Consider the following 19955-nt stretch of genomic DNA (forward strand, 5'->3'; position numbering starts at 1 on the left):
GTAGTTTGGCTTTTCTTGGGACTCCACAAGATTGATTAGGAATAGCCGAGGCAGCAGGAAGGCCAGGTGCATAATTGTGCAACAGAACAACGAGGACAAGCTCAAGATGTAGTTAGAAGTGTATGCATATCACCCTATATTTCATAAGCTCAATTTTGGCCTTATTACTGCAGTGAATATATCCAGTCAATTTACACAGCGAAAGAAAAAAATGTGATCAGATAGTCTAACGAAATCATAGGTAGACTACTGTGAGCTCCAGAGGCTGCGCTCCCAGATCCCGGGCACACTAGTCGAAAAGCTACCTACCCTATTGATTCCGGTTTTTAGGGACAAGGAATGTATCCTTCCCAGGCTACAACAACACAATATAATGAATAATGTCATTATTTTTTTCAAGTAACACTCTAGGTTCGCAAAGACAATAAAGTTGAATGAATAGTCAATGTGTGTGTGTGTGTGTGTGTGTGTGTGTCAGTTCAATAAAGGCAGTTCAATAAAGTTGAATGAATAGTCAGTGTGTGTGTGTGTGTGTGTGTGTGTGTGTGTGTGTGTGTGTGGTGTGTGTGTATGCGCGCGCGGGGAGCGAGGGGGGACTCCTAACAACACCGGCTGTGACACACTTCCGTATTATTTTATTTTAATAGCAAATTCAGCATGAAACATTCTGAATTTGAAATAAGTGGGTAACTTTGATAAAATAATACTGGAAAGAATGTGTGTCTCTCACTGCGATATCGGGGTACAGAAAACAAACACCTTATGGTTGCCAGACACACACACACACCAGAGAGCAGGTTGATGCTCATTGTCAACACAATTCACACATATTTTTCCATGTAGTCTGACTGAATAGGCTACATGTTAGGTGTGCTAGGCTACCACAGCCGGAATTCATGAATAGCCTATTACTGTTTGGAAAGCATAGGCCTATCATTGTCATCATCATAATCTCTAGATATTCCCAGTTTGCATCTTATTTGTTAGGTACACCATATTCTCAAATTGTCTCAGGTCATGATAAATGGACGTTTAGTGTTTCTAATCTAGGCTACTCTGTCCAAGCCGTTCTTTTATCATGACTATTTTTACTGTAGCCGCAGCGCTTTGAGTAGCGGAGCGAGGCTGCCGCTAGTGGCAGAAAACGTCACAGATTTTTTTCAAAAAAAAAAAATCAACAAGAGCATCATTGCTTCACTGTGCCGCACATTCCATTACAACCATTGACCCAACCACATACCGCCTACATCCCTGATTTCGCCTCATACGAGGCGTATTCCACGTATTTTTAAAAGAAAAAGGCATCCCCAAATTTCCACAATGGCAAGTAATGAAGACAAACCGGCGGCGAAAGAGGATGAGAATGCTGGAAGCTGGAAAGATTCTATCTTCAACCCAAGGACCGGAGAGTTTTGTGGGCGCACAGCGAAGAGCTGGGGTAAGAAAACCTGGACCGGGGCTGGGGCATAGCCCACTATCGAAAATCATTTTTTTTTATTTGTATTAATATAATTGCAAGCTATTCGATTTGGATGAGCATATTGTCACAGCCTAATATCGGATAGTAATATTATATTGTATCCACCCATTCATTCATGGTCTCTATCATTGCGAGGCAATGGTGGCCTGATAGGGTGACAATGAATCTATTTCTGTCTCGTTGGTTTTGAAGCGTCACATTGTCAGCCTCTCATGATGTGTGTGTGTGTGTGTGTGCGCGCGCGCGCGTACGTGTGTGCATGGTGCGTGTGTGTGACACCCTGTACATTTCAGCACTGATTAGCTCAAGACAGATGAATGAGACTAGCCCACCTTTAAGCATAATAATTAGAAATCAAAACCAGTGTATTTCCATTGAGACCACAAATAGACGTATAGTCTTCAACTCAAATACACGGTTTATGATATATAAGGTGAGCTATACCTTGTCTAGGCCTTCTTCGGTAACCCCCCAATTTGGAATTATAAACTATATGCAAATTATATTCATTCAGATTAGATCATACATTAAATGAATGTGCCCTTTTAAGAATAATTTGATCAGAAATGAATATCTGCCCTGTAGTATCGTACTACATCAGTAGTATGCAACAAAAAAAATCTGCGGTGTGTGGTTGTGTGTGTGCACGTGTATGTGCACGTGCATCCTCTGGAACAGACCAATTTATGGCTAACATCCAGCTAGCATGATTACGTGAAGACCTTGATGTTTAAACCTTCACTGGTGTTACTAGTGAGATATACCACTGACACACACAGAAAATATGAAAGTATTCGCATTTATGGAATTTATATCATCAATTTATAGCAGTAATATATGGTTACTTTGAAGATGGTGAGCAAGCTCAGCTAAATCTATGCGAGCTAGCAGCTAGCATTAAGACCCTATGTGGTGCTGTGCAGTGGGATGCTCCTCTCGCACTCTGTCACAACACCTCCTCCCTCTACGGCTGCATGGCTTCCCACATTAGCATGCTTGTCAAGGTCAAATGGGTTTCCCCCTTGATCAAGATGCAGGTGCATGATGGGAATGTGTTGGAGGAGAGAGGAGGGAGGGGGAGGTAGGACAGGACAGGCAAATGTTTTGGAATCCTCCATTCTCTGCTGGTTATATGAGAGGTGTAGGCTGTAGGCCTAGTGTGTGGTGAACAACCTGATTGTCTGTTTGCATGGTAGGCCCAGTTCTTATTAGAGGTCGACCAATTACGATTTTTCAACGCCGATACCGATTATTGGAGGACCAAGAAAAGGTCGCTACCGATTAATCGGCCATTTTTTTTGTTGTTGTTGTAATAATGACAATTACAACAATACTGAATGAACACTTATTTTAACTTAATATAATACATCAATAAAATCAATTTAGCCTCAAATAAATAATGAAACGTTCAATTTGGTTTAAATATTGCAAAAACAAAGTGTTGGAGAAGAAAGTTAAAGTGCAATATGTGCAATGTAAGAAAGCTAACGTTTAAGTTCCTTGCTCAGAACATGAGAACATATGAAAGCTGGTGGTTCCTTTTAACATGAGTCTTCAATATTCCCAGGTAGGAAGTTTTAGGTTGTAGTTATTATAGGAATTATAGGACTATTTCTCTCTATACGATTTGTATTTCATATACCTTTGACTATTGGATGTTCTTATAGGCACTTTAGTATTGCCAGTGTAACAGTATAGCTTCCGTCCCTCTCCTCGCTCCTACCTGGGCTCGAACCAGGAACACATCGACAACAGCCACCCTTGAAGCAGAGTTACCCATGCAGAGCAAGGGGAACAACTACTCCAAGTCTCAGAGCGAGTGACGTTTGAAACGCTATTAGCGCGCACCCCGCTAACTAGCTTGCCATTTCACATCGGTTACACCAGCCTAATCTTGGGAGTTGATAGGCTTGAAGTCATAAACAGCGCAATGCTTGAAGCATTGCGAAGAGCTGCTGGCAAAACGCACAAAAGTGCTGTTTGAATGAATGCTTACGAGCCTGCTGGTGCCTACCACTGCTCAATCAAATCATAGACTTAATTATAATATACATTTACATTTTAGTAGATGCTCTTATCCAGAGCAACTTACAGTAGTGAATGCATACATTTCATATCATTTTTTTTTTCCTGTGCTGGCCCCCATGGGAATCAAACCCACGACCCTGGCATTGCAAACCCCATACTCTACCAACTGAGCTACAGGGAAGGCTGGTAATAAACACACAGAAATACGAGCCTTAGGTCATTAATATGGTCGAATCCGGAAACTATCATCTTGAAAACAAAATGTTTTTTCTTTCAGTGAAATACAGAACCGTTCTGTATTTTATCTAACGGGTGGCATCCCTAAGTCTAAATTTTCCTGTTACATTGCACAACTTTCAATGTTATGTCATAATTACGTAAAATTCTGGCAAATTAGTTCGCAACAAGCCAGGCGGCCCAAACTGTTGCATATACCCTGACTCTGCGTGCAATGAACGCAAGAGAAGTTACACAATTTCACCTGGTTAATATTGCCTGCTAACCTGGATTTCCTTTAGCTAAATATGCAGGTTTAAAAATACATACTTCTGTGTATTGATTTTAAGAAAGGCATTGATGTTCATGGTTAGGTACAATCGTGCAACGATTGTGCTTTTTTTCGCAAATGCTCTTTTGTTAAATCATTCCCCGTTTGGCGAAGTAGGCTGTCTTTGTTAGGAAGATATAGTCTTCACAGTTCGCAACGAGCCAGGCGGCCCAAACTGCTGCATATACCCGGACTCTGTTGGAAGAGGTGACACATTTTCCCTAGTTAAAATAAATTTATGTTAGCAGGCAATATTAACTAAATATGCAGGTTTTAAAATATATACTTGTGTATTGATTTTAAGAAAGACATTGATGTTTATGGTTAGGTACATGTTGGAGCAATGACAGTCCTTTTTCGCGAATGCGCACCGCATCGATTATATGCAACGCAGGACAGGCTAGATAAACTAGTAATATCATCAACCATGTGTAGTTAACTAGTGATTATGATTGATTGATTGTTTTTTATAAGATAAGTCTAATGCTAGCTAGCAACTTACCTTGGCTTCTTACTGCATTCGCTTAACAGGCATGCTCCTCGTGGAGTGCAATGTAAAGCAGGTGGTTAAGAGCATTGGACTAGTTAACCGTAAGGTTGCAAGATTGAATCCCAGAGCTGACAAGGTAAAAATCTGTCGTTCTGCCCCTGAACAAGGCAGTTAACCCACAATTCCTAGGGCGTCATTGAAAATAAGAATGTGTTCTTAACTGACTTGCCAAGTTAAATAAAGGAGTAAAAAAATAAAAATCGCCAAATCGGTGTCCAAAAATACCGATTACTGATTGTTATGAAAACTTGAAATCGGCCCTAATTAATCGGCCATTCCGATTAATCGGTCGACCTCTAGTTCTTATGTTATAGCCCATGCCGTTCAATGGATTCATATGAATTGCTTACATCCATTGAAACATTATATGGTCTCTGCAATAGACATTAATATGCATTAACATACATTACAGTTATGCAGGATTTGAATTATATATTACATTTACATTTACGTCATTTAGCAGACGCTCTTATCCAGAGCGACTTACAAATTGGTGCATTCACCTTACGATATCCAGTGTAACGACCACTTTACAATAGTACATCTATATCTTTTTTGGTGGGGGGGGAGGATTACTTAATCCTATCCCAGGTATTCCTTAAAGAGGTGGGGTTTCAGGTGTCTCCGGAAGGTGGTGATTGACTCCGCTGTCCTGGCGTCATGAGGGAGCTTGTTCCACCATTGGGGTGCCAGAGCAGCGAACAGTTTTGACTGGGCTGAGCGGGAACTGTGCTTCCGCAGAGGTAGGAAGGCGAGCAGGCCAGAGGTGGATGAACGCAGTGCCCTTCTTTGGGTGTAGGGACTGATCAGAGCCTGAAGGTACAGAGGTGCCGTTCCCCTCACAGCTCCGTAGGCAAGCACCATGGTCTTGTAGCAGATGCGAGCTTCAACTGGAAGCCAGTGGAGTGTGCGGAGGAGCGGGGTGACGTGAGAGAACTTGGGAAGGTTGAACACCAGACGGGCTGCGGCGTTCTGGATGAGTTGTAGGGGTTTAATGGCACAGGCAGGGAGCCCCGCCAACAGCGAGTTGCAGTAATCCAGACGGGAGATGACAAGTGCCTGGATTAGGACCTGCGCCGCTTCCTGTGTGAGGCAGGGTCGTACTCTGCGAATGTTGTAGAGCATGAACCTACAGGATCGGGTCACTGCCTTGATGTTAGCGGAGAACGCCAGGGTGTTGTGAGCTGCTTTTCCTCCCGGGGAAGGACTGCCCGTTCTATGATCTCGCCATCACGGTTGACAACTCCATTGTGTCCTCCTCCCAGAGTGCTAAGAACCTTGGCGTGACCCTGGACAACACCCTGTCGTTCTCCACTAACATCAAGGCAGTGACCCGATCCTGTAGGTTCATGCTCTACAACATTCGCAGAGTACGACCCTGCCTCACACAGGAAGCGGCGCAGGTCCTAATCCAGGCACTTGTCATCTCCCGTCTGGATTACTGCAACTCGCTGTTGGCGGGGCTCCCTGCCTGTGCCATTAAACCCCTACAACTCATCCAGAACGCCGCAGCCCGTCTGGTGTTCAACCTTCCCAAGTTCTCTCACGTCACCCCGCTCCTCCGCTCTCTCCACTGGCTTCCAGTTGAAGCTCGCATCCGCTACAAGACCATGGTGCTTGCCTACGGAGCCGTGAGGGGAACGGCACCTCCGTACCTTCAGGCTCTGATCAGTCCCTACACCCAAACGAGGGCACTGCGCTCATCCACCTCTGGCCTGCTGGCCTCCCTACCTCTGAGGAAGCACAGTTCCCGCTCAGCCCAGTCAAAACTGTTCGCTGCTCTGGCACCCCTATGATGGAACAAGCTCCCTCACGACGCCAGGACAGCGGAGTCAATCACCACCTTCCGGAGACACCTGAAACCCCACCTCTTTAAGGAATACCTAGGATAGGATAAAGTAATCCTTCTAACCCTCCCCCCCTAAAAGATTTAGATGCACTATTGTAAAGTGGTTGTTCCACTGGATATCATAAGGTGAATGCACCAATTTGTAAGTCGCTCTGGATAAGAGCGTCTGCTAAATGACTTAAATGTAAATGTAAATGTGACAGCATGGAATTCAAAGGAGGAGATAATCAGATGGGTCAGGGGAGAAAGAGAGAATGTCCACTTGGGAGAGATGAGGATTCCAGTGCCACCACCCCGCTGACCAGATGCTCTTGGGGTAGGCGAGAACACGTGGTCAGACAAGGAGAGAGCAGTAGGAGTAGCAGTGTTTTCTTTGGTAATCCATGTTTCCGTCAGCGCCAAGAAGTTGAGGGACTGGAGGGTAGCATAGGCTGAGATGAACTCTGCCTTGTTGGCCGCAGACCGGCAGTTCCAGAGGCTGCCGGAGACCTGGAATTCCACGTGGGTCGTGCGCGTTGGGACCACCAGGTTAGAGTGGCAGCGGCCATGCGGTGTGAAGCGTTTGTGTGGGCTGTGCAGAGAGGAGAGAACAGGGATAGATAGACACATAGTTGACAGGCTACAGGAGAGGCTACGCTAATGCAAAGGAGATTGGAATGAAAATTAACTAAACAACTGGGGAAGCGAGAGAGCAGGGCCTCCCTCACTAACCATTCACTGAAACACTCAAATATAACTTTTCCAACTTCCACTTTAGAAATTATAATTGATGTAAACTACACTGGTTCAATGTTTCCAGGAATAGGCTCAAACTTAGTTTATTCAGCTAGATAACTTGGTACAGTATTCTTCCGTGAAACCCACCCAGTGCACCATGTCCTATGACGCCGTAGCTAACTTGCATGCTAGCATCCAATAACACACGGTTAGCACCAATACTTGGTTACAACAAACTACCAATGGATCATTCGTGTCCGTGTCTAGTTCCTTTCATAACGCAGAAGTAATTAAACGTTGACTAGCTAACACAAAGTCAGTCCTGCTGGCTACACAAGTGGACTACACAACTCGAAAGTTCAGAAAGTTAAGCTTACATTGCAAAAATCTTATTGACAAAAAATGATACAGTATTGCTAGCTGGTAGAGTTGGCTAGCTAGCAGTGGCTGCGTTTACCTTTATCTTTTATCTTTGATACATAGACAACTATGTAGCTAGCTAACATTACACTAATCAAATCGTTCCGTTGTAATGTATTTCGTTTCTACAGTACTGCTAGTTGGTAAAGTTGGCTGGCTAGCAGTGGCTGTGGGGTTGACGCCGTTTGGAAAACGGCGTGAACGAACGAATACAGCTGGCTAGCTAGCCGATCATTCTCCTCCTGGTATTTCAGTACCGTTTTCTCAACTTCCCCGAAAATCTCCACAGTAGCCGAAGTTAAGCGCTCATTTAAAAACACATGAAACGACTGTTGTTTAGACATTTTAAGTTGACTGGTAGCTAGTTAGCTATTCAGCGTCTGGCTTTTTCCATGAAGAAAAAACGTTGTTAACAAGAAGCTTCCAATAACACACGGTTAGCACCAATACTTGGTTAAAACTAGAGGTCGACCGATTAATCGGAATGGCCGATTAATTAGGGCCGTCAAGTTTTCATAATAATCGGAAATCGGGTTTTTTGGACGCCGATTTGGCCGATTTTTATTTATTTTTATTTTGTATTTTTTTAAGACCTTTATTTAACTAGGCAAGTCAGTTAAGAACACATTCTCATTTTCAATGACGGCCTAGGAACGGTGGGTTAACTGCCTTGTTCAGGGACAGAAAGACAGATTTTTACCTTGTCAGCTCAGGGATTCAATCTTGCAACTTTACGGTTGCATAGTCCAGCGCTCTAACCACCTGCTTTACATTGCACTCCACGAGGTTACGCGAATGCAGTAAGAAGCTAAGGTAAGTTGCTAGCTAGCATTAAACTTATCTTATAAAAACAATCAATCATAATCACTAGTTAACTACACATGGTTGATGATATTACTAGTTTATCTAGCCTGTCCTGCATTGCATATAATCGCTTAGGTACACGTTGCTCCAACCAAAAACATCAATGCCTTTCTTAAAATCAATACACAAGTATATATTTTAAAACCTGCATATTTAGTTAATATTGCCTGCTAACATTAATTTCTTTTAACTATGGAAAATGTGTCACTTCTCTTGCAAACAGAGTCAGGGTATATGCAGCAGTTTGGGCCGCCTGGCTCGTTGCGAACTGTGAAGACTATATCTTCCTAACAAAGACAGCCGACTTCGCCAAACGGGGATGATTTAAAAAAAGAGCATTTGCGAAAAAAGCACAATCGTTGCACGACTGTACCTAACCATAAACATCAATGCCTTTCTTAAAATCAATACACAGAAGTATATATTTTTAAACCTGCATATTTAGCTAAAGGAAATCCAGGTTAGCAGGCAATATTAACCAGGTGAAATTGTGTCATTTTGCGTTCATTGCACGCAGTCAGGGTATATGCAACACTTTGGGTAATTTGTCAGAATTTTACGTAATTATGACATAACACTGAAGGTTGTGCAATGTAACAGGAATAACGTTTTGTTTTCGAGATGATAGTTTCCGGATTCGACCATATTAATGACCTAAGGCTTGTGTTTCTGTGTGTTATTATGGTATAATTAAGTCTATGATTTGATAGAGCAGTCTGACTGAGCGATGGTAGGCAGCAGCAGGCTCGTAAGCATTCATTCAGAACTTCGTGCGTTTTGCCAGCAGCCCTTCGCAATGCATTGCGCTGTGTATGACTTCAAGCCTATCAACTCCCAAGATTAGGCTGCTGTAACCCATGTGAAATGGCTAGCTAGTTAGCCGGGTGCGCGCTAATAGCGTTTGAAACGTCACTCGCTCTGAGACTTGGAGTAGTTTTTTCCCTTCCTCTGCATGGGTAACGCTGCTTCGAGGGTGGCTGTTATCGATGTGTTCCTGGTTCGAGCCCAGGTAGGAGCGAGGAGGGGGACGGAAGCTATAATGTTACACTGGCAATACTAAAGTGCCTATAAGAACATCCAATAGTCAAAGGTATATGAAAGACATATCATATATAGAGAAATAGTCCTATAATTCCTATATTAACTACAACCTAAAACATCTTACATGGGAATAATGAAGACTCATGTTAAAAGGAACCACCAGCTTTCATATGTTCTCATGTTCTGAGCAAGGAACTTAAACGTTAGCTTTTTTACATGGCACATATTGCACTTTTACTTTCTTCTCCAACACTTTGTTTTTGCATTATTTAAATCAAATTGAACATGTTTCATTATTTATTTGAGGCTAAATAGATTTTATTGATGTATTATATTAAGTTAAAATAAGTGTTCATTCAGTATTGTTGTAATTGTCATTATTACAAATAAATAAATAAAATCGGCCGATTAATCGGTAGCGACTTTTTGGATCCTCCAATAATCGGTATCCGTATCGGCATTGAAAAATCATAATCGGTCGACCTCTAGTTACAACAAACTACCAATGGATCATTCGTGTCCGTGTCTAGTTCCTTTCATAACGCAGAAGTAATTAAATGTTGGCTAGCTAACACAAAGTCAGTCCTGCTGGCTACACAAGTGGACTACACAACTCAATTCTTGGGGATGGGCTGGATCGAAATAGACTGAGTATACCAAACATAAGGACTACAATACCCTGTTCAAAGGCACTTAAATCTTTTGTCTTACCCATTCACCCTCTGAATGGCACACATACACAATCCATGTCTCAATTGTCTTAAGGCTTAAAAATCCTTCTTTAACCTGTCTCCTCCCCTTCATCTACACAGATTGAAGTGGATTTAACAAGTGACATCAATAAGGAATCATAGCTTTCCCTTGAATTTGCCTGGTCAATGTCGTCAATCCTATGTCATGGGAAGATGTTTTGTATAGTCAGTGTATATTTCTAAAGCTTATGGGTTGCCTAATGCCCAGCCCCTAGCACGCATGGGCAGCCCTGTCATTTGATAAGGCTTCAGACTTGGACCTTTCAGTCAAAATGCTAGGCTGTTCTGTCATCTCTGATCATTCTGCCTATCATCATAAGAAAACAAAATGCGTACCTTTGCTCAACAAAATGTTGAGGCTGGAAATTGGTCCTCATCTATCCTTTCCTACTTATCCAGTTATTTACATGGAAAGCTGTCCGTATTGAAACGACTAACATTTACATGGATGAATTATCTAAATACATTATTGATATGCTAATATGGCAGAGGCAGTTCACAAAACGACCCTCGTCTGATCAGGTGTGTAGACCTAGCTTTTAGCTCGGAGGGCTAACATAGTCTGGAATCGTGCTAATCTCTCTCTCTCGATCAATCTCTCTCTTTCTCTCTCGATTGAACTTTCGCTTTCTCTCTTCAGGCCTCATTCTCCTGTTCTACCTGGTGTTCTATGCATTCCTGGCTGGGATGTTCGTCCTCACCATTTGGGTCATGCTGCTGACACTGGACGACTATGTGCCAAAGTACCGCGACCGGGTGCCACACCCAGGTGAGTAGTACCACAGGGAGATGATTTATTCAATCAATCAACCAACTAACCAATAAATTAACCAATCAATCAGCCAATCAGTCAATTGGGTCAGATCGACAGATTATTTATTATTGGGACATTATTTGCGTACAAGGTCATTCTGAGGGAAAACGGAACTGAAATATCCAAGAATTGTTGTATTTTGCTGATTTTGAGCACAAGTTTGTCGGTTAAGGACAGGTAGTTAGCATTTTTCAATCCTGAGAATCTTGTGGACTACGATTGGTCAATATTGCCCAGCACTATACAGCCACTGTTGAATGATGAGATTTCTGGTTTGACCTGTAATAGTAATGGCCAAACTCTTTATATAATGTCTGTTTGGCAACACTTTATTTAAAGGGTACCTATATAAGGATGGGTTATGAATGTGTTATGTATGGGTTATGAATGTGTTATGTATGGGTTATGAATGTGTTATGAAGCCCTAAAGTAGGTATCCTTTAAATGAAGGGTTACTGTATGTTTCTGGCTTTACCACACAACATTGGTGACCCTGATTTCTTTGTTAGTAGATTTAACTATGTTTTACCAGGTATTTTTGATGAAGGTAGTCGGGATCTCATACTGTACTCTCTGTTTCTTAGGGTTGGTCATCCGGCCCAAGCAATTGGACATGCTGTTTAACAAATCCCAACCTCTCCAGTTTGCCCCGTATGTCCAGACCTTAGAGTCTTTCCTGCGACGTGAGTATGGTTTTTGTTGTCTCCTTGCAAAATCTGTGCCCTTTTCTCTCTCTCTAACTTGCCTTTTTTTCTCTCTCTCTTTCTTTCTCTCTTTTTTTTCTCTCTTTGTACTTTTCAATAATGCTTTATTGGCATATCTATGAAATATATCTATTATATATCTATATCTATGCAATGTTGCGTTATGGGTCGTTCCAAAAAATGAGTGCCTTTTGAGCCCTTTTGACATTTTAAGCAGAACTTGTGCACACATTTTGAAAATGTAATAAATAAACGTAATAAATTCAATAATATGAATAAAGACTTGATGAAGTGCCCAAATTCAGTATTTTGACATCCTCTAGGAAGATTTTAACCCACTTAATCCCAACATTTCTCCAACTTTTCACCATCATTGTAAAGCCTTAATTATTTTGTTGCTTTGACAAAGTCATTTCTGAAGATTATTATTTATTGAATATGATTAGGGATTCATTTCAAGGAACAAAACAACAATCTTTCCCTCATTTTAAGATCTTCCCTGTTACGTGACCTAACCTCACATTTTAATATGGTGAAACTATTCCTTTTTAAATATTTTTTTCTAAAGAAACATTAAACATTAAAATAGTCAAACCATAGTGTAAAAGCAGCTGGTTCCTGTTGCCCATAGATAGACAAGCTCTAAATGTTTTCACAATTTACTTTTTTTGTTACGCTTGCATCCAATTGCCCATCCCACACAACAAGCTACTGTATATTTCCACACTATGAGGCTGGAATGATACTGTGAAATTGTGACAATGTTGATAATGCCCTTTTTGTGTAAGATCTGTTTGAAAAGACTGCCTGAAATTACAGCCTGTTTTAGCAGAATGGAGTTATGGCCTGCCTGGTGACGTCACCAGACTCTAAATTAGTTAAGAAACTCAGCAAAAAAAAGAAACGTCCCTTTTTCAGGTTATTGAAATGTAACATCCAATCAAAATCTTGCCCGATCATTCAAAATTCACCAGACCTCCAAGGGAGGTATGACATTGATGTGATTTTGGAGGTATGGCAACACGAGACCAATAGACCAATAATAAAAAGTCATACAAGTCTGTCATTATTGTTTTTTTCTCAGATTACAATGACACGGAGCAGGAGAGGAATGTGGCGTGCGCGGCGGGGGGCTACTTTGAGCAGGAGGGCGAGGTGGGCGAGCAGAGGAAGGTGTGTCAGTTCAAGAGGAGCGATCTGAGCCTCTGCTCCGGCCTGTCCGACTCCACGTTCGGTTACACTGAGGGGAAACCCTGTGTCCTCCTCAAAATGAATAGGGTACCTCCTCCTTTCCCTCTTCTCTTTGGATACATATTTGTGTCCCAATTCTCATTCTTTCCAAAGTGTGTACTTGCACACTCCCCGTCATCTAAAAGCATTGGATTGGTTTAAGCATTGGCTGGATGGAGTTTCCACCATTGTTCAATCCATGACAGGGAAGTGCACATTTTGGGAAAATGGTAGATAATTGGGATGAATCCAATACTCACTAGATGCATGTCATTGACTTGAATACACTCGGCTCCTGATGAAGTGCACATTGGATAAGTGCAGACCCAATTAAATTCAGGGCAGTGCTGTGTAGTTCACCAGTCCCAATTCAAATACATTTTTCACGGACACATTCACAAGAGCCTTGAGCCAATGCATGTATCAGTAGACGACATTAGCCAATAGTGGATTTCTCTCCTCTTCAATCTAGTTATTTCCATTTGCTTCTCTTTGTTACCATTCTCTATTGTTATGTTTTGCTGTCTTTTTTCACCCTCTCTCCTTATATATATTTCTATCCCATTGGATTGCTCAGAGTAGACCATAATAATGATTAAATAGTGATTTAAATTAGCCGATTGTGTGACTGCGGCTCTCTGATTTGCTGATTGGTTAATTGGTGTTCCATTCACAGATCATTGGGCTGAAGCCGCGTGGAGATCCCTATGTCAACTGCACAGCAAAGGTAAATGTCATCATGATTTCAGTATGTGTGTTTTTGTCTGCATTTGAAGATAGTCATATACTCTGGTTACCTTTATATCATTTTTGTTATTTATTATTTATGTTGATATTTGTGTCTTCTTTTTCCTGATTTGGTTTGATTTTGTTTTTCTGCATGCTTCCAGTTGAAACTTTAGGGTAAGCTTAGCGATGTGGAAGTGTATATGTTTATACAGTATGCAAGTTAATACCTTGTGGAAATAACTTACATTGTACTAGCAACTTACAGGGTTGTTTTGTTGTCTCCCCCCTTTTTAAGTGCTCTATTGTGTTATCTGCTTGGTTTTCGAGTTGCTTTAACTTCTTTTGGTCCTGTTTGATGCAGCATACCAACATTATATTACGAACCTTTTAGAACCTACCAGTGTTATTATAAGAACTGGCCATTGACTCTGACCTCTCATGGACCCCAGAAAGAGTAGGTGTTGCTTAATGTAAAAGCTAATGGTTTTACATTACAGTGAATGCAGCTTTAGGAATATATCAAAATCTTAGATAATATATTTTTCTTACATACTCATATGAACTTGTGTAGATCTGAAAAGATTTGATAGGTGTGCGCAATATGGCAAAATTGACACTCAACATACAGTGGGGGAAAAAAGTATTTGATCCCCTGCTGATTTTGTACGTTTGCCCACTGACAAGGAAATTATCAGTCTATAATTTTAATGGTAGGTTTATTTGAACAGTGAGAGACAGAATAACAACAACAAAAATCCAGAAAAACGCATGTCAAAAATGTTATAAAATGATTTGCATTTTAATGAGGGAAATAAGTATTTGACCCCTCTGCAAAACATGACTTAGTACTTGGTGGCAAAACCCTTATTGGCAATCACAGAGGACAGATGTTTCTTGTAGTTGGCCACCAGGTTTGCACATATCTCAGGAGGGATTTTGTCCCACTCCTCTTCGCAGATCTTCTCCAAGTCATTAAGGTTTCGAGGCTGACGTTTAGCAACTCGAACCTTCAGCTCGCTCCACAGATTTTCTATGGCTAGGCCACTCCAGGACCTTAATGTGCTTCTTCTTGAGCCACTCCTTTGTTGCCTTGGCCGTGTGTTTTGGGTCATTGTCATGCTGGAATACCCATCCACGACCCATTTTCAATGCCCTGGCTGAGGGAAGGAGGTTCTCACCCAAGATTTGACGGTACATGGCCCCGTCCATCGTCTCTTTGATGCGGTGAAGTTGTCCTGTCCCCTTAACAGAAAAACACCCCCAAAACATAATGTTTCCACCTCCATGTTTGACGGTGGGGATGATGTTCTTGGGGTCATAGGCAGCATTCCTCCTCCTCCAAACATGGCGAGTTGAGTTGATGCCAAAGAGCTCCATTTTGGTCTCATCTGACCACAACACTTTCACCCAGTTATCCTCTGAATCATTCAGATGTTCATTGGCAAACTTCAGACGGTCATGTATATGTGCTTTTTTGAGCAGGGGGACCTTGCGGGCGCTGCAGGATTTCAGTCCTTCACGGCGTAGTGTGTTACCAATTGTTTTCTTGGTGACTATGGTCCCAGCTGCCTTGAGATCATTGACAAGATTCTCCCGTGTAGTTCTGGGCTGATTCCTCACCGTTCTCATGATCACTGCAACTCCACGAGGTGAGATCTTGCATGGAGCCCCAGGCCGAGGGAGATTGACAGTTCTTTTGTGTTTCTTCCATTTGCGAATAATCGCACCAACTGTTGTCACCTTCTCACCAAGCTGCTTGGCGATGGTCTTGTAGCCCATTCCAGCCTTGTGTAGGTCTACAATCTTGTCCCTGACATCCTTGGAGAGCTCTTTGGTCTTGGCCATGGTGGAGAGTTTGATTGATTGCTTCTGTGGACAGGTGTCTTTTATACAGATAACAAGCTGAGATTAGGAGCACTCCCTTTAAAACATTTCTAATTGAGAGGGGGTCAAATACTTATTTCCCTCATTAAAATGCAAATGAATTTACACAATTTTTGACATACATTTTTCTGGATTTTTTTGTTGTTATTCTGTCTCTCACTGTTCAAATAAACCTACCATTAAAATTATAGACTAATAATTTCTTTGTCAGCGGGCAAACATACAAAATCAGCAGGGGATCAAATACTTTTTTCCCTCACTGTATCAGAGGGCTATTACCAGGGGTGAAAGTAAGCCGGTCCGGTACAGAGTACCGGCAAAATAAATATTGCAGGTACGGCATACTGGTTAAATATGAGCCTATCACAATAATTAATACAAAGATGGCACGAAAACTCTAGGTTATTACACAATAATTTATCATTACCACTTGTCAGCCACACTCCAAAATGTGCTGTGGTTCGACATGAACACTAACATTTTGCAAAAGCAGAGATGACTGGCCAGGACCGAGATGCGCACAGACAGCAGTGGACGCATCAATCAATTCTGGCTTCAAGTGTGCCTAATGTAATTACAATTGTTGAGTGTGATTAGCCTACACTTTTCAGTGTTTTAATAGATGCTGGAATTATTTAGACAAGTGGACGAACATGTAGCCTACTTTTAAAAATGATTTGTTTGACAATCAGATGAAAACATCATGACTGGTTGTCTTCTTGCCCCATTAAAAGGTAAATACCTTTTGACAGTTAAATGACATGTCTGTACTATTAGGCCCATAAAAAAATGTGTGCATGCGCTACACAGGAGGTCCCATACCGGGAATAAGTGAATCTACTTTCACCGCTGCATTTTATCTACTGATGCAAGAATTTGGAAGACCATTGGATGGACGTATGGTTTATTCAGCTGTTCTATCCAACCCTTTCAGATCTATATGAAGTCCCAACAGTCGATATGGGATAGGATATACATATTATTGCTCTTCTATCGTTTTCCTGTGTTGACTATTATTCTTTCTCTTCCTCCTTTGCCTCTTCAGAGGGGCACCCCCATACAGATGCAGTACTTCCCTAGTGAGGGGCGGTTCGATAAAATGTATTTCCCTTACTACGGCAATAAGCTTCATGTAAGTTTGGGTGAAAGGTCAATGTTTATCCATTTCTGTCTTGTCGTACTGGTTGGTGCTATATCGGAAAGCATTATTATACAATAATGCAAGAATTTGGAAGACCGTTGGATGAACAACAACAGTCTTTGTTGGTCAATTATCATTTTTTCCCTTCCACTCATTTGCCCCTCTTTTCTTTACCACCCTATGGCACTCTTACTGTGTGTCTCACTCTCACTCTTTTTGGCCCTCTCTTCCACCTCTCCTTATCTCTCTCTCCCCTCTCCTTTCTCTCTTTCTACTCCCATTCTCTCTTCCTCCCCACCTCTCTACCCCCCCCCCCCCATTCTCTGTCTGTAGGAGAGGTATGTGCAGCCCCTGGTTGCGGTTAAGCTGTTGCTGAACAAGGACGACTACAACACAGAGCTGACCATCGAATGCCGGATCGAAGGATCTGACTTGCGCAACAATGACGATCGAGACAAGTTCCTGGGCCGTGTCACCTTCCGAATCACAGTCAAAGAGTAGGGAGTAGCGACGAGGAGGCTAGTGTGGAGAAATGTGGTTCTGACCTTCCCCAGGCGATTCCTATTAGAATAAAATGAGCCTAATTCCAAACCAATCCCTCCACCGTTGCTCCATATCCTAGGCGAGGGACATTCAAATCTGGTATTTTTCCTACTGCCTTGGTAGTTCATTGATTGGCCAGATAGTCTACTCATCTGGTGTTACAGGTCAGTCTCTGGTTAAGTGTGATAGGGAAAGCTTAAAAAATAGCAGTGCTGTGAACCCCGAATCCTGGATTTTAATAACTTTTATTTAGGTTCTTGTTGACGCGATCTTGTATTTCTGATAGGGTTGGATATGTGTAAGCATAGCAAGAGTGCTAGATGGAGCAATTATCATATAATAGAGGATACCATTCCTTTTAGATCTACAGTACCTCACACCCAAAAAGGGCCTAGAATAGTGCCTAGTGGTAGGGGGTGAGAGATCGGTTTGCGATTGGATCAAAGAAGGATAGGGCATTGATGTCATCAATTTTTAACTACTGTATCTCCTGGAAAAACCGGTAATCCTGCCAAATTCAATGGAACATCTAGTTCCCTTGTTTGCTTCTGTTTACTATAGTATGGCATCATCTTTTTCCTATCCTTCATTATCTCATTCTAGCAGGAGTCTTTCACGACTCACCAACCTAACGGCCATCATTCCCTTCTATTAGTCGGCTTTTGTTGTCTGACCCAGTGCTCTAGTGTTGATCTAGGATCAGAGCTTATTTTCTATTCCCAATGGCTTAGATTGGAGCTTAGATGTGGTAAACTGAACCTAGATCCATGCTTAGTGCCATGGGTTGGATCAACAGTCAGGAGTTAGCCTCAATCTGTATTTCACGTTCATTCATCCACTGCCAATACAATCATGTTTACAGTTGACCCTCTCACCAACAATTATTCCTCAAAATCACATAGGGACCACTAAATCATACGGTCAAAGACAGTTAAACACTGTCAAACCGAGATGACCTGAACAATTAAATGTCTTTGAGAAACCTTTTCCTCTTGGGACCACATTTTGAACTTCATCATATTATAATAGGGAACTGTAGATAAGTATGTGTGCTGTGGTCTGAACACAACCCAGTCTTGTGCCGTCTGTCTGTCCGGCTGCATGTCTATGTGTCTGTTTACTTTACCCCTTACCTCGCCACTGTAATAGCCATTGTTTGGTGAGCGTTCGGATGCAAAATGGCTGCTGTGCAACACCCAGGTGGGTGCTATACATTGATGGTGGATGAGGGGAGTTATCCTACCACACGTACACACACATACACACCACATCACTTATACGTGCCGCATGCACGCACACACCACCCCAACACACAACGCACACACACACAATGTAAAGCGCTTGGAGACCTGTGAGAAAGCGCTGTGTAAATGCAATCCATTGTATCTATGTACTGTAAATCCTTGTATGTATATGTACCTATCTTTGGGTCTGAATGCTTGTCTGTTTGTCTATATATTCTCTCTCCTACTCTCTACCGTCTGTGTCTGTCTTTCTCAATGTATATATTTAATGGATTCACACTGTATTTTTTTTCTGTCACAGAACACAGTGTCTGAGCACTGTAAAGAAATAATTTAATAAACAAATATTTACAGGATATGATCATATTCAAAGCTATGTTTATACAGTCTGAAATGAAACCTACATCTTGAAGGAACAACTTCATATGCAGGATGCCTTAAGACCTGTGCAACAATTATGGATTAAAAGGTGATTTGGGAGAAAAAAAATCTAACCTGTGGTCCTCTTAAGTGTGGTTATTTATTGATTGTCCAGGTGCAAGTAACATTTGATATTCTACTTTTACCACAAGAGGGCAGCAGCATTAAGACAGATCTGTCGACTGAAGATTCCTTCCTTGCTTGCTGGTGGTGCTACTCAGTGGTGATATTTAGCATAGTAGTAACCTAATGGTTTGCTCTCAGGCGATAATTGTGTTTAATCACCCATTTTCATGAGTAGTAGATCATATGCATCAGCTTCAATTAAAGGAGCTTGGTTGGCAATTAGATAATTACTCTGATTACCATAAGTAATTTATCTTAAACAAACTGTGATATAGAGGAATACATTAATTGAAGGGGCTTGCTTGCTGAGAGAAGTATAATGTTTCTTGCTTGCTATTGATTCCAGTCATCGTGACACTGTTTGTAAGGATATTGGAGCAAACTAATATGTTCAGAACCTTACACATAAACCAGCACTTGCTAGCTTTATTGGCTACATGTTTAGCCAAGGTATTACACTACTTATATAGTAGGCCTATGCTCAAAGGCTGATGCAGGAATGTGATTACAACATAGAACATCAGGAAAAATAGGATATTGGTTTGGGGATAAGTACATTTCAATCTTGGAGGAAAATGTAATGATCAGAAAAGCTTGAATTTCTAATAAATCAGGAAAATCCCTGCGACAGGCAATGGCGATACAATGTTGAACTCTAGGATCCAACAGTTTGAGGCACTGTCCTTCACCATCAATAGCTGTCAATACCTGAGTCCCACTCCTTAATAACAGATAATCTCTCTGCTTTTAGCTCTAGTAGCTTCTTCTACCTTTGTCACTCCCTTAACGGTCCTTAAGCCCCGCCCTTGGAATATCGTCTCTGCAGCAAGGGAGCGAAATGCGCACTGGGGTAAATGTCAGGGATGTCCCCT

General features: G+C 41.7%; 1 protein-coding gene across 1 annotated transcript; it reads left to right on the forward strand.

Annotated features, from left to right (window-relative positions):
* The first annotated feature begins 1183 nt into the window (after nt 1-1183).
* On the forward strand, nt 1184-19031 carry LOC115156609 (sodium/potassium-transporting ATPase subunit beta-3). The gene is made up of 7 exons (XM_029704106.1): nt 1184-1438; nt 10889-11017; nt 11647-11745; nt 12851-13044; nt 13673-13723; nt 16655-16741; nt 17084-19031. The coding sequence occupies exons 1-7, from the start codon at nt 1321-1323 to the stop codon at nt 17249-17251; spliced, it is 846 nt and encodes a 281-aa protein (XP_029559966.1). The 5' UTR covers nt 1184-1320; the 3' UTR covers nt 17252-19031.
* The last annotated feature ends 924 nt before the right edge of the window (nt 19032-19955 follow it).

Source organism: Salmo trutta, chromosome 21 (assembly GCF_901001165.1).
Source record: "Salmo trutta chromosome 21, fSalTru1.1, whole genome shotgun sequence".
Taxonomy (NCBI): Eukaryota; Metazoa; Chordata; class Actinopteri; order Salmoniformes; family Salmonidae; genus Salmo; species Salmo trutta.